Below are 15,311 nucleotides of genomic sequence, written 5' to 3'. Positions count from 1 at the left end.
AACGGAGCGTACCATTATTACGACCATGGGGGAGGGGGAAACGTGTGTATATATATATATATATATATATATATATATATATATATATATATATATATATATATATATATATATATATATATATATATATATACATACATACATACATACATACACACACACACATACTTCCTAGATTGATGGCACAATGCAACGTGTGGCTGTTTTTATCTACAGCCTACAGTTCTAAAGCTGTTCTAGAGCTGCCCGGGTGTTAATTTCCAAGCATTTCCAATTGGCCATTGTACTGGCACTGCTGTAGGAGTGGTGGCACTGCCTGGAGGGCTCAGAACTTTCTTTCATCATTCACATAGACCACAATAGCCTGGCCTGCTTTTGCGCCAATAAGAGGGTTAATCCTAGGCAGACATGGTGGGCTCTCTTCTTCACTCGGTTTAATTTCACCCTGACCTTCTGCCTGTACACCCTCTCCAGAATACACTCCTCACCCACCAGGAGACTAATATTCTCCAGTCCCAGATCCTTGGTGCCATTCAGCGGGTCACTGATGCCATTATTATAAAGAGGCCTCCCCTCCCGAGGCCCCCTGCTCCGTCTGTACTCGGAACAAGTCATCCCATCTGGCTCCTGCAGGACTCCTGCGCCCCCTTCCCGTTCCCTCCTGCCTGTGGTCCCACATGGCATTAGACTTTGTTACAGGACTTCCCCCGTCCAACAGCCCAACAGTATGAACGCGCATTGTCTTCTGCGTCCTTGTGGTGTGTTAGAGCGATCTATCGGTGCTCTGTTTTGTGTCTGTTACTGTATTTACTACTGCTACCAGTAGAGGGTGTTGTATACTCGTGAGAGTTGAAGATGTGTGCCGCTGGAGTAAAGATTTCGTCCCTCCACCTCGTCATTCGTGCAAGCTTGGCATAACACTTCCTGTATCCTGTAAATCCAGACATCAAAATAAAAGCACGCCAGTATCACGTGCATGGTTAAGCTACAGTACTTATTTAGTCCACACTTTTCACTCAGAAAACTGTGTCAGAGCAGCCCTCATTTGAAAACGAAAAAATCTCATCTCTATTCAACTCCTGTTCTTTTGTTCCCACACACTCCGACAGCCGGTACACCTTAGAGGACTTTTTTTTTAACTTTAGCTTGGTGCGCGGCTGTGGCACTGCCCGTTTGTTTCGCTGTTATACTGAGTTAGCAAGCAGCATTTAGCTGCCCTGCTGGAGTAGCTATACGCTAACCTGCAAAACAGCGGCATGTGCTACAAGTAAGTAACGCACTGTTAATGAATTGATTGGCTGCCTAAGTTAATACGTACCAACAGGCTCTCATTATTGGCTGGACAGCGTTCGTCTTTGTGTTACCGCCTGTCACTCACAGAGTTGCATTGCAAAATGGTACAGAATAAATGATGTCTTTATTTTATTTACATTTCAGCTTGTATTTTATTTTGCTGCGCAGCAAGGATTTCTTGTGCCCTGAGAACACAAGATCAGTGCGCAACTGCGCACGCGCGCAGTTTAGAGGGAACGTTGATGGGATTGTGTCTATTATGCAATTAAAAATATAAATAAATAAAAGACAGCTCTGAAGGGCTGGTCTCTGTGTCCCTGAGGGGTGTATGTGTGTGCATGGATATGATGGGATGTATGTGGATGACAGCTAACGATGCAATTAAAATTGGGGGACAGCTGAAGTACGGTGGGCCCCTCACATGCCCAGCCCCCCCAAACACTAAGTGTCTATTGTGCGATTAAAATTGATTGGCGACAGAGTCAGAGGCATGCCAGGGGCAAAGGAGCCTCCGCAATGCAACTCCACTCCCCCGCCACGCCCGACCGTAGACCACCCCCCAAAGTCCTATATGTATGTGAACTGGTGCAGGAAGGATGAGGGCCCCCCACCAAGGTCACCCTCCGACCACGCCACCCCAGAGTAACCATACCCACACCGATCCCGGCCAGCGCCACGCAGAAGAACACCCCGCTCCCCGCCCGCACAGGCACCCGCATACCCATCCGTCCGCGGCCACCACCCGCCCCACATCCACCACACCACAGCAAACCTGCCCCGAAGGGAGAGAGGAAGGGATTTTAGTTTTAGATTTGAAATTTCTAATAACATAATGCTTTGTGTTTAAATATAAATTATGTAACATTCTTTATCCTATTATTAAAAGACAAAAATCTCCTTTGATTGATGAGCCTTTGATTTTTCAGTATGAAGCTAAGTTTGGGCAACCCTGTTGTCTCAAATGGTTATTTGAGACAATGACTATATAGAGAAATGTACAAAAACGAAGTATTTCACATGGATTGCGAATGTATTTTTAATTAAAAATATAAAATTAATTGATTGAATTGTTAAAAATATCCCATCCATCCATTTTCTATACCGATTCTCCTCATTAGGGTGGCCAGGGTATGTTGGAGCCTATCCCAGCTGACTTCAGGCGACAGGCGGGGTACACCCTGGACTGGTCGCCAGCCAATCGCAGGGCACATATAGACAAACAATCATTCCCACTCACATTCATACCTATGGACAATTTAGAGTCGCCAATTAACCTAACATGCATGTTTTTGGAATGTGGGAGGAAACCGGAGTACCCGGAGAAAACCCACGCACGCATGGGGAGAACATGCAAAAACCACACAGAAATGCCCAGGGGAGAATTGAACCCAATCAATCTGTGACTGTGTGACCAACATGCTAACCACTACACCACCGTGCGGCCCTGTTAAAAATATATTTGTAATCATTACATTCCAAGCAACTACAGAAATAGAACAGAATAGACCAAGCAGATCTACCTACTGGTATTTATCATCATTGTGAAGATATAACCGCTAGAGGGAGACAAATCTCTTTAGATTTTTTTTTCTTTTAGAACAGTCAAATGTTTTTCAAAGAATATGAGGATGTAGTGATAGTGATTTTCGAGCATGAACCGCCTTTTTAAGGTCATGCTACAATATCTCAATAGGATTCAGGTCAGGACTTTGACTAGGCCACTCCAAAGTCTTCATTTTGATTTTCTTCAGCCATTCAGAGGTGGACTTGCTGGTGTGTTTTGGACCATTGTCCTGCTGCAGAACCCATGTTCTGCCATCTCTGAATGGTTGAAGAAAAACAAAATGAAGACTTTAGAGTGGCCGAGTCAAAGTCCTGACCTGAATCCTATAGAGATGCTGTGGCATGACCTTAAAAAGGCTGAATTACAACAATTCTGCAAAGATGAGTGGGCCAAAATTCTTCCACAGAGCTGGAAAAGACTCTTTACAAGTTATCGCAAACACTTGATTGCAGTTGTTGCTCCTAAGGGTGGCCCAACCAGTTATTAGGTTCAGGGGGAAGTTTCACACAGGGTCATGTAGGTTTGGATTTTTTTCTCTCTTAATAATAAAAAGTTTCATTTAAAAACTGCATTTTGTCTTCAGTTGTGTTGTCATTGACTAATGAAATTTGTTTGATGATCTGAAACATTTAAGTGTGCAAAAAATGGAAAAAAAAAAAAAGGGGGAAAACACTTTCACACCACTAGATATTTATTTTTAGTTGTGACTTGATGAGTGTATTGGAACTATCACACTCAGGATCACAACAGGATCTGAAGCCTTTTTGAAATTTAGGCAGAAATGTGGACTACTGTGGACCGGTTGCCAGTTAATCATAGGGTGACTGTGAAGAGCACACTGAGTGGGAATCAAGTCCATGCCGGCTGCATGAAAGTCTGCTTTGTTTATCACGACACTATCAATGGCAGAAAGTCATGCTGTTTTACAGTATGTTGTATAATGGTCCATTGTCTGTACATCCAGTGACCCTGCTACAAGCGACATAAAGTAACGTATTAATATAGTTTTCTCCTTCCTAAATGTTTTTCGTGTCATCAGTGTTCTCACGTGCCATGCAGAAACGTGAGTAATGTCGCAAGCATGTGGTAATTTTTCCACACAATCCTCAAATTAACACATGCTTGGCATATTTGGTAGATCTATATGAAGACCAGTACATGTCAACTCTGTCTTAAGATTGCGTGTTTATTGTCATTTTACTGTGCTGCCATTGCCAATGGGTGTGCCCAATTGGAGTCTTTTTTTGGGGGCAGAGAAAAAGGGAGCTCTGTTTTGCTCAGAGGAAATGGGCGTTTTCTTTGGAAAGTTTGGATGGAGTAAGTGGGAAAAGAAAAGGGGTGTGGCAAGCCCAGAAAGGAGAGGGGACCACCTACTGGACACAAGATCACAGTAGTTGGAGTAGTGAGGCTGCTTCTGGGGTCTGATTTAAGAGCAAGAGCAATAATCAGGGTAAGAAGATTTTTAAAAAAACTTTTTTCTGTTAGGGTTTGTGCATATTTTGATGTTACAATGATTCATTGTGAATACAAAAGAATTAAAGAATTTAAGTTGTATCATTACCATCTCAACCGTTTGTGTGCCATATTAAACTAAAATAATGCTTAACATCAGAAGATATTGTATGATTTGATTTCTTTCAAAGCATATGTTTTCTTGGTCACACTTTACAATAAGGTACACAAAAATACAGTAGTTACTGAGGAACTAATGAAGAACTAATGAAGAACTAATGAGGAACTAATGATTAAGACATGTAAATTTAGACTAGTTACTGAAGAACTAATGATGAACTAATGAGGAACTAATGGGTAGAGTAGTTACTGAGGAACTAAGGCGTATCAATTTAGAGTAGTTACTGAGGAACTAATGACGAACTAATGATTAGTGGTTAGGGTTAGGTTCGTTCCTCATTAACAACTGTCATTTTGTGTACTTTATTGTAAAATGTTACCGTTTTCTTTTCCGGTCATTGCTTTGTTTGTGTCCATTTTGATGAAATTGTTACCTCCCATGCGTCCTCCTTTGATGGATGAAATTAGTGTAATGACATAATTTCACCCACCACCCATGCAGATGGACCTCTCCAACAGATAATGATCCACAATGATGTAAATAATCGCATCCAGTCTGACGTGATTATTGTGCATTTTTTGGGTGGTTTTGCGCATATAAATCTCATTGATGCTTATATGAAAGTTGAATGAAATTCAAATATAAGTGACTGTTTACCCTATGTAATGTAAAAGCCCATCCCATCAGAGGGGTGGAGAAGCCAACTGGGTAAATATTTTTGCTCTGTGTAGATTCTTTGGTGGCACAGCTTGTCTTTGTGAGGGCAACTCACACTCGGGTCAGCAATGAGTGATTGCACTGTTTTCCAGCATCACCTCTCACAACGACTTCACTATATTCATCTACTCAGACTTTCCATAACAGGAAAATGCCCTCCCAACACTGATATTTTTCAGCCAAAAGGTGTGCTAACTGGGTCCTTTATACTATGTTGTCTTCTGCAGCATAAAAAATGGCATATCTCCTCATGTTTGTGACTCTGCTGCATCTAGTCACTCTGGCCATGCTGTTTATCTCGACCATGGAGAAGGTAGGCCACAATGTTGATAATCGGTGTTGATAAAACAAGTCAATAATGTTAAGTGTTTCTTTTCAAGTCCTGGTGGGTGTGGGACGGGATGGAGAATTCAGACCTATGGTACAACTGTAGGTATGACAACTTCTCAGGAACGTGGTTGTGCGCTTCCTCCAAAGAAAGTGGTAACGGCTTTACATCGTCACCTTCCTCATTAAAATGTGGTTTACTTCTAATAAACACATAATGACCCAATTATGTCTATTTCTCAGAGTGGTTGCATGCAGTTCAGGTCTTGATGGTCCTTTCTGTGGTCTTCTCCTCTGTCTCCTTCCTGGTCTTCCTGGGTCAACTGTTCACCATGTCCAAAGGCGGACTCTTCTACTTCACTGGGCTGTGTCAAGTCTTTGCAGGTATATACATATTTTACCACATAGCAGTTCAAATTTCCCGGCTTCACTATAGCACAGTTTTTCAAAAATGTATTAATTAATTATTCATGCTGTTTTGTGGTTGAATATGGTGCGTCAGTTAAAAAAAGTATGCATATTTTAGATAATTTGATTGATTTTTTCCCTAAATAAAACATTTTTAAGAACAAAAATGGATAAATGAACTAAACTACAAATATAAGGCATTCAGAAGACACTACACTGCTCACTATGTGTCAGTAGGTGAAACATTCAAGGGCAAGACATGATCAAATGGCTTTTATTGCAGGTTTGAATTATTTCATAACAGCAACAATATTAATTATGTAGTGATAATAATAATAATAATAATAACAACACGGTTTACTGTTGCTTAATCCAGCTAAAACTCAACTCTGAACCCCCGATGTCAGTTTCTTTCCACATGCCTGGAAAACATTTACAAGTTATAGTCATGTCTTCACTGGCTTATTGTCTCTGATTAGATCTACTATTTTGGATAATATAAGTGTAAAGGTGACTATAGGGGTGTTATTTCATGTCCAGAGGGCTCTAATATTGTTAAAACCCATATTTAGAAGGTCCTAAACAGGTTATCTATGCTCTACCTACGAAAATAGAAATTAAGGAATCAGCGTCTATCTCGGTTGGGTCTGGAACCATTTAACCACAATAAACTGTGGATCACTGTACTACAGAGCACCGATTCACGTAAAAAATATAGGTACCATGTTTCAGTACCAAAAACAGGAGTGTCCGTGGAGTGTCATGGTGCCGCTCCTAATAACATTAAGCCAGGGGGAGGCCAATGTTTACACCAACAAGGAGTAATCCTGGAATGTCCATATACAACAGGGGTTGCAACCCATCGATCGAGAGCTACTAGTCTGTTACTACTAGTACTAGCAAAAAAAAAAACAAACCCCGGCAGTGAATAACGCACGAGCCATACGAAACAAGTTTAAGATTGCAACGTGCATACTGCAACGTATTGAGAGGGGTGTAATATATTTTTGTAATGTTTTCAACTTACCAAATGCACCGTGTATGTGAATGAGGCGCCAATCAACTCGTCTGTGGCTCCAGCCTGCACAGTCTCTCTCGGGAGGGGCGATCGCTGTGTGTGACTGGCCAATCACAGAGCGTGAAGAGTGAATACATAATTTCTTTTTTCTTATATCACGTTTCATGCATATTTGGTATAAATGCGTTCATTATCCAGCTCATCCCTAGTATCCATCCCTACTTGGAAAAGTAGCCTACTGAATACAATTACTCTACTTTGACATTGCAAACATTTTAATTCGCAAATTAATCTGAGGAAGAGAAACTGTTGAGAACTGCATTTACTTTCAAAATGAATCTGGACCGTAACGGGATTAACTTTCTGTCTCTTAGGTGTCAGTCATGTCAAGAAGTACAAGATCGGCTGAGCTCATTAAATAGGCTAGACATTGCCAAATCATAGGTTAAAATGGTTTTAAATAACATGCAGTATATGTCTTCGTTCAGGCCTGACCGCCTTGTCTGCAGCCCTCATCTACACATTACACAACAAGGAAATCCTCCAGGACACCAGAGAAGTGGCTTCAGGACACTTCGGCTACTGCTTCATCTTAGCCTGGGTGTGTGTGCCTCTCCTGCTGTGTAGTGGAGTCATTTATGTCCACTTACGCAAAAAAGAGTGACAGTACACAGCTACACAATGGAAAATATCGCTAGTGAGCAAGCCTAAAGGCATTCCTTTTTTTAAATCAGAAATTTAAATTTTTCAGACACAAACTTGTAATGTATGTATTGCACGCTTTGTTTTTGTAATGTAAAAACTCAATTGAAATTTTATACATTAAAGTCTATCTTGTTAACAGGGGGTTAAACCCTCACTGTGAATTCATCGTATACCATGTTCTCACTTTGCTCAAACTATACCAATGTGAAATACTATACATTTTGTAGTGAAAACACTTTAGAGAGATGCATGCAAATATATATATATTTTTGTAACAGTAGAATTTGTATTGCAGTAATAAATGTTACTCAAAGTAACACAATTGTCCATACATCCATTTTCTTCCGCTTATCTGGGTCCAAGTCACGGGGCTGGCAGTCTCAGTAGGGAAGTCCAGACTTCCTGGTCCCAGGCCACCTCTTCCAGTTCCACAGGGAGGACACCAAGGCGTTCCCAGGCCAGCTGTGAGACATAATCCCTCCAGCGTGTCCTAGGTTTGCCCCGGGGCTTTCTCCTGGCTGGGCATGCCTGGAAAACCTCAACAGGGATGCGTCCGGGACTAGATGCCCGAGCCACCTCACCTGGCTCCTCTGTCATACTTTGTTATAATTTGGTGTAGCCTTACCCAAGGATACAAGGAAATGGCGACAGGTACAATCAATAAAGTCTTTAAATAATGGTAAAGACAAGTTCAAAGTCCAAAACCACAAATTACCGAAATAACAAAACATGAGGAAAGTAGAATCTAATAAAGACTAGTGAAAAGGAAAAACAGGAAAACAGAGGGAACCAAAATAAAAACTTGCTTTCTCACTCTTGGGCTGGCTGTAACTCAGTATGCAAATGCCACTGCCCTCTGCACCTGATACCCCGAGTAAGAGCTCAGAACGCAACACAGTAATTGAATGGTTTTATATTTATTTACTTTTGGCACAAAAAAATTTAATAGACAGATAGTATGGGCGTCACAAGACACCCAACTCAAGAGACGAGACGATACAAACGTGGATTGGGTCCACAAGAATGAGATGAAATTTTAACATAAATTTTAAGAAAGGTACTTTTTTATTTAACTGATTCACAAAACAGCCGCCACACTTACGTGAAAACAATGTTAAGTAATACAGTGTGAACATGTATGCTATATCAGGGGTGCCCATTACGGCGATCGCAAAGACAGTGTGAGTCGCGTGTCACTTGCATCTTTACTGTCACTTCATAGATATCATATGACATCATCCATCCATCCATCTTCTGCCGCTTATCCAAGATCGGGTCGCGGGGGCAGCAGCCTAAGCAGGGAGGCCCAGCTTTTCCTCTCCCGGCCACTTCGTCCAGCTCGTCCCGGCGGATCCCGAGGCGTTCCCAGGCCAGTTGGGAGACATAGTCTCTCCAACGTGTCCTGGGTCTTCCCCGAGGCCTTCTACCAGTCGGACTTTCCCTGAACACCTCTCCAGGGAGGTGTCCGGAAGACATCCTGACCAGATGCCCAAGCCACCTCATCTGGCTCCTCTCAATGCGGAGGAGTAGCGGTTCTACTCCGAGCTTCTCCCGGATGACAGTGCCTTTCACCTTATCTCTAAGGGAAAGCCCAGCCACCCTATGGAGAAAACTCATTTCGGCCGCTTGTACCCGCGATCTTGTCCTTTCGGCCACTACCCAAAGCTCATGACCATAGGTTAGGGTAGGAGCATCGATCGACCGGTAAATTGAGAGCTTTGCCTTTTGGCTTAGCTCTCTCTTCACCACAACAGACCGATGTAGAGTCCGCATCACTGCAGACGCCACACCAATTCGCTTGTCGATCTCGCGTTCCATCCTTCCCTCACTTGTGAACAAGACCCCGATGTACCTAAACCCCTCCACTTGGGGCAGGATCTCATTCCCGACCCGGAGATGGCACTGCACCCTTTTCCGGGCAAGAACCATGGAGTCGGACTTGGAGGTGCTGATTCTCATCCCGGCCGCTTCACACTCGGCTGCGAACCAATCCAGTGAAAGTTGAAGTTCATGGCTCGATGAAGCCAGCAGGACCATATCATCTGCAAAAAGCAGAGACACAATCCTGCAGCCACCAAACCGGAACCCCTCAACACCCTGGCTGCGCCTAGAAATTCTGTCTGTAAAAATAATGAACAGAATTGGTGACAAAGGGCAGCCCTGGTGGAGTCCAACCCTCACTGGAAACGGGTCCGACTTGTTGCCTGCAATGCGAACCAAACCCTGACACCGGTCATACAGGGAACAAAAAGCCTGAATTAGCTGGTCCGATAACCCATACTCCCGGAGTACTTCCCACAGAATTCCTCGAGGAACAAGATCGAATGTCCACAAAAATCCACAAAACACATGTGGATTGGTTGCGTAAATTCCCATGCACCCTCAAGGACCCTGCTGAGAGTGTAGAGCTGGTTCACAGTTCCACGACCAGGACGAAAACCACACTGCTCCTCCTTAATCTGAGATTTAACTATCCGGTGGATCCTCTTCTCCAGAACCCCTGAATAGAGAAAGGCTGAGAGAGGCTTACCAGAGAGGCTGAGGAGTGTGATTCCACGATAGTTGGAACACACCCTTTGGTCCCCCTTCTTAGAAAGGGGGACAACCACCCTAGTCTGCCAATCCAGAGGTACTGCCCTGATGTCCACAAGATGCTGCAGAGTCATGTCAACCAAGACACACCTAAAGCATCCAGGGCCTTAAGGAACTCCGGCCGGATCTCATCCACCCACAGGGCCCTGCCACCGAGGAGCTTTTTGACAACCTCAGCAACCTCAGCCCCAGAGATAAGAGAGTCCACAGTGGAGTCCCCAGGCTCTGCTTCCTCATAGGAAGACGTGTCGGTGGGATTGAGGAGGTCTTCTAAGTATTCTTTCCACCGATCCACAACATCCCGAGTCAAGGTCAGCAGCACACCATCCCCACCGTACACGGTGTTGACTGTGCACTGCTTTGCCCTCCTGAGACGCCAAATGGTGGTCCAGAATCTCTTCGAAGCCGTCCGGAAGTTGTTCTCCATGGCTTCTCCGAACTCCTCTCATGTCAGAGTTTTTGCCTCAGCGACTGCCAGAGCTGCAGACCGTTTGGCCTGCCGATACCTGTCAGCTGCTTCCCAAGGCCCATGAGCCAAAAAAGCCCGATAGGAATCCTTCTTCATCTTGATGGCATCCCACACCACTGGTGTCCACCAACGGGTTCTGGGATTACCGCCACTACAGGCACCAACCACCTTACGGCCACAGCTCCAATCAGCTGCCTCGACAATGGAGGCACAAAACATGGCCCATTCAGACTCAATGTCTGCCACCTTCCTCGGAACATGGTTAAAGCTCTCCCGGAGGTGGGAGTTGAAACTCCTTCTGACAGGGGACTCTGCCAGTCGTTCCCAGCAGACCCTCACAATATGTTTGGGCCTGCCAAGTCTGACCGGCATCCTCCCCAACCATCGTAGCAAACTTAAAACCATTTGGTGATTGGTTGACAGCCCCGCCACTCTCTTCACCCAAGTGTCCAAAACATATGGCCGCAAGTCCGATGATACAACCACAAAGTCAATCATGGAAGTGCGGCCTAGGGTGTCCTGGTGCCAAGTGCACAGGTGGACACCCTTATGCTTGAACATAGTGTTTGTTATCGACAATCTGTGACAAGCACAGAAGTCCAATAACAAAGCACCGCTCGGGTTCAGATCGGGGAGGCCGTTCCTCCCAATCACGCCTCTCCAGGTCTCACTGACACCAGTCAGCTGACATTATGCCCCCTCCTGATTCGCTCTCATACAGCGGCGGCGGCATAAAAAAATTGGAGAACAAGCACACACGGATAATGCAAATTTCATCTTTATTATTCCGATTACGGATAGACTAACTCAGCGGTAAGATGCCTATATCTATAACAAAAGTTATCCGTTGTGGCGGCTATTTATGTAGAAAAAAAGGAAATTGTTTCATGGCTGCGCTTCGTGTCGTGAACTCTACAATTTCACGATGAATTGGAAAATGTGCCCATTGCTGAAAGCTTTTTAATACAGTATGTTGCACACAGTCTCCACACAGTCGGGTGATCAGGAAGATCTGGGTTCGAATCTCCACTTGGGCATCTCTGTGTGGAGTTTGCATGTTCTCCCCGTGCGTGAGTGGATTTTTACCAGTTAATACATAGGAAAATGATAAGGTAATATAATAATGCAGTAATATAATTGCCAAGGCTTTTCCACAATAGTAATAAATAATAATCATACAGTCAAACTTGTCTATAGCGGCCACTAGAGGGAGTCTGCAAAAGTGGCCTCTATAGACAGGTGGCCTCTATAGACAGGTTGGCGTCCAGTTTGAAGGTTGACCAGTAGAGGAAAAAAAAGAAAAAAAAGGGGGAACATTTTTTTTTTAAATAATAATGTTTACCAGTAGAGGGCACTGCGGACTGTGGATAAAAGTTGTACAACACTACTAGGCTTGTTATTATCATGGTTCATGGTTTTAATCCTGAACATGCATGAGTCAAACAGTAGCACATCACATAGTACAATTCACAATTTTGCATGTTCAAAAAGGAGTAGTAAGAAGCAAAGCTTATTTAATCCTACCCCTCATCAGTTTCACATCAGTTGCAATAAATTTATTCACCTCTTGTTCTTCCAAGTGTACTTTGTAGGTCTACATGACAATGTAGTGCAATCATAGCCAAGGTTTTTACTTACTAAAAGAAAGCTAGAGGCTTAATAATAACTGATAGAATATATCCACGACCCACAGAACAAAGCTGTGCTAGTAATGTCTTACGCTTGTTTTTAATATTTTACTTTTTACAGCTTTAGTTCATCAGGAAGTGACGGGAAGTGACGGTGGGCGTCCCGAGCAGGAGAGCTAGGCTTAGTGCTAGCTGTGAGTTTCTCGAGAGTTGGGAAGTGTGTTTATGTTGGCGTGGATGTAAAGTCCTGCAGTGTTCTCCGCTTTTAATAAAGCCATTAAAGTGCATCGGCGACGTGAGTCTCTCCTTCCCCACAACAAGCGGCATTACAGTATTGACCAGTGCACACCAGGAAATAAACGGTGTCATTTCTTACAGGCATTGGCTGGACAGCTACGTAGTGGGGCTTGTTTAACCTTTGCCTTGTGGGCAAGCAGGAAAGCGAGACGATGCTGAGAGATGTGTGTGTGTGTTCTGAGCTGCTGTCTGGTGGCCGCGTTCAATAAACAAAGTTGGCAGAAGCAACAGGAGAAGTTTCCTTCTTTGCTTCGGAGCTGAATAACACTGACAAGTTAACGGACTAGTAGCGAACAGAAAAGAAGACAGCTTTTTTTGTGTCGAATACAGAAGATGAGGACTTTGATGGATTTGTGGATGAGGATTGATGAAAAATAACGTGAGTACATTCTAAAATACTTCAATTAAGTACAACCGAACTCAGTTTTGCTCCCGCTGCCGCATGCATGCTGGCGTATGTTTTTTTTTTTTATTGTAGCGTCGCTGGGAGCACGTCCTGTTCCCAGCCTTATTTGCGGTAATGTTTTGGTGCAAATGCTCTTAAAGTTACATGTTTGACCAGGAAATAGCAAGCTCAAAAGAAGACGTTTTTTTTATGTGGAACAACTGACAGTTTGTGTGGATCTTGTGAATGATTGTGACTGAGCTAGGACTCAGTAATTAAAGTCTACACACGACGGCTTCATTGATTGAAAAACGAAACTTTTTCGTGCATGAAGCTTCTACTTGAGTTGGTAATTTGGCCGCTCTTTGCAGTCAGATATTGACCAAGGGAGACAAAATGGGTGGCCGCTGGCCGCGTTGGACAGGTGACTGCTATACACAGGGTCTATAACATGTAAATTTGCTGGGGGGGATTTTTCAGTGGCTGCTATAGGCAGGTGGCCGTTCTATAAAGGTGTCCGCTAAGACAGGTTTGACTGTATATAAAAATCAGTATAATAATAAATAAATAATAATCAGTATAAATAGACTTAACAGAACATAGTTGGAATAATCGGTGAGTACTGACAATGAACTCACAAGAATGAAGAGTAATGAGTGTTGTAGTGGTTAGACATAGCATTTTGTACACAGTGGTTCACAGTGGACTCTTCGTCCTTGTATTTTGCAAACATCAACTGCTTGTATTCTTTCTTGAAATCGCTCATCTTGGTGCTTTGTTTGAGTTCCTTACTCAGTCCGTTCCATAACTTAATTCCACATACTGAAATGCTGTGGGTGTTTGGCGTTGTTCTTGCATATATGTGTTTTAAGTTTAGTTTTTCCCTGAGATCATATTTCTCCTCTCTTGTTGAAAAGTATTGTATGACATGTTTAAGTAATAGATTTTTGTTTGCTTTATGCATAATTTTAGCTGTTTGAAAATTTACTAGATCAGTGAATTTTAATATTTGTGATTTTTGTAAGGGAGGATTTGGATGTCCTCTATACGGGGCATTATGGATTATCCTAACTGATCAACATTTAGCGAGTGAAGTTTACTTTTATAGTTACCACCCCATATCTCCAGATACTGAAACTGCTGGCCCCGCTACCTGGACCCATATAAGCGGAGGAAAATGGATGGATGGATGGATGGATCGTACTATCAGAGAGCAGTAAAGAGTATGGAGTGATTTTTGGTCATTGCTTTATTCAATATTAAGGTATTTCTTGCCACTTTATGTTGTGTATTTTTAATGTGAGATTTCCAGCTCATATTGTCATCCATTATGATCCCCTGAAATGTATTTTCGTTCGCCCTTTCAATGTCCACGCCGTCAATTTGTATTTGCGTGTGCATATCCTCTGCTATTACCAAATAGCATTATCTTAATTTTACTTAGGTTCAGGTATAACCTGTTTTTATCAAACAATCTTTTTAGTATAGTCATTTCATCTGTGACTTTTTTTATTAGCTCTTGTGTACTTTCTCCCGAACAAAAGGCAGTAGTATCGCATGTAAATAGTACTAGATTTAGGTTAGCTTTGTAACTTTACAGACGTCATTTATATGTAGTTTGAACAGTTTTGGTCCTCGTATTGACCCCTGGGGTGCGCTACACGATATATTTCAGCAGGGCGAAGTATATTCTCCGAGCTTCACATATTGCTTTCTGTTTGCTAGATAGCTTTGAACCGAATTCAACACTAACCCTTTGATTCTGTATTATCATTATTTTGAATGTATTTATTTTATCACCCCACAATTGCGTTTATCACATCTTTTTCAACAGTTTTATGAGTCCCTCCTTTTTGTTGCACTAAATTTGATTAGGATTTATTTTTGTGTTATTCAGTCAGACTTGAGCATTGTTCTTTTGGAAGCTTGTTCAATTCCATGAATTGATAGTCTGTTGTACTTATGTGTGGGTTGATGTTCCAGTGATAAATATATTTGTGATGAGCACATGGTTCTATTTCATCTGACAAGGCTTGTTAAACTGTAATTAGGCTAGACGGAGATATTAAATACAAATTAAATCAAGAGTAAGATTACCAATTCAGTGTTAATATTTGTATGGGCCCCTCTGCACTTAAAGCTGGTGAAGAAAACGGTGAAGAAACCCTGATGTAAATAATAAAGATAATATTTCAACAAACAAAAAATATGTGTATATTTAGTTGAAAAAATAGGAGCTTTTATATCACTTTCTAAAAAACAAACAAAAAAACAGGACAGGTAGGACAGGACGTGAATACCAAGGAGATCATAGAACAGGAAAGCCAACTCGGCA

The 15,311-nt window shown here is 42.6% G+C and overlaps 1 protein-coding gene across 2 annotated transcripts; it reads left to right on the top strand.

Annotated features, from left to right (window-relative positions):
• The first annotated feature begins 4,207 nt into the window (after positions 1-4,207).
• On the top strand, positions 4,208-7,924 carry LOC129186335 (epithelial membrane protein 3-like). Of its 2 annotated transcripts, none has more exons than XM_054784512.1 (5): positions 4,208-4,307; positions 5,375-5,460; positions 5,528-5,630; positions 5,718-5,858; positions 7,389-7,923. In XM_054784512.1, the coding sequence occupies exons 2-5, from the start codon at positions 5,383-5,385 to the stop codon at positions 7,562-7,564; spliced, it is 498 nt and encodes a 165-aa protein (XP_054640487.1). In that variant the 5' UTR covers positions 4,208-4,307; positions 5,375-5,382; the 3' UTR covers positions 7,565-7,923. The 2 variants fall into 2 exon arrangements, with proteins under 2 accessions (XP_054640487.1, XP_054640494.1); XM_054784519.1 differs by having other exon boundaries at positions 4,266-4,307; positions 5,423-5,460; positions 7,389-7,924.
• The last annotated feature ends 7,387 nt before the right edge of the window (positions 7,925-15,311 follow it).

This window comes from Dunckerocampus dactyliophorus, chromosome 1, assembly GCF_027744805.1.
Source record: "Dunckerocampus dactyliophorus isolate RoL2022-P2 chromosome 1, RoL_Ddac_1.1, whole genome shotgun sequence".
NCBI classification, from domain to species: domain Eukaryota; kingdom Metazoa; phylum Chordata; class Actinopteri; order Syngnathiformes; family Syngnathidae; genus Dunckerocampus; species Dunckerocampus dactyliophorus.
The sequence above is the reverse complement of the archived record's forward strand: the minus strand, read 5'-3'. Positions and strand labels throughout refer to the sequence as shown.

What these genes read in the sequence shown, in the direction of transcription:
- LOC129186335 (XM_054784512.1), top strand. Translation starts at nt 5,383, where the DNA reads ATGGCATATCTCCTCATGTTTGTGACTCTGCTGCATCTAGTCACTCTG. An exon ending in CGCTTCCTCCAAAGAAAGTG is followed by an intron (nt 5,631 to 5,717) that starts GTAACGGCTTTA and finishes TCTATTTCTCAG; the next exon opens with AGTGGTTGCATGCAGTTCAG. An exon ending in GCTGTGTCAAGTCTTTGCAG is followed by an intron (nt 5,859 to 7,388) that starts GTATATACATAT and finishes GTCTTCGTTCAG; the next exon opens with GCCTGACCGCCTTGTCTGCA.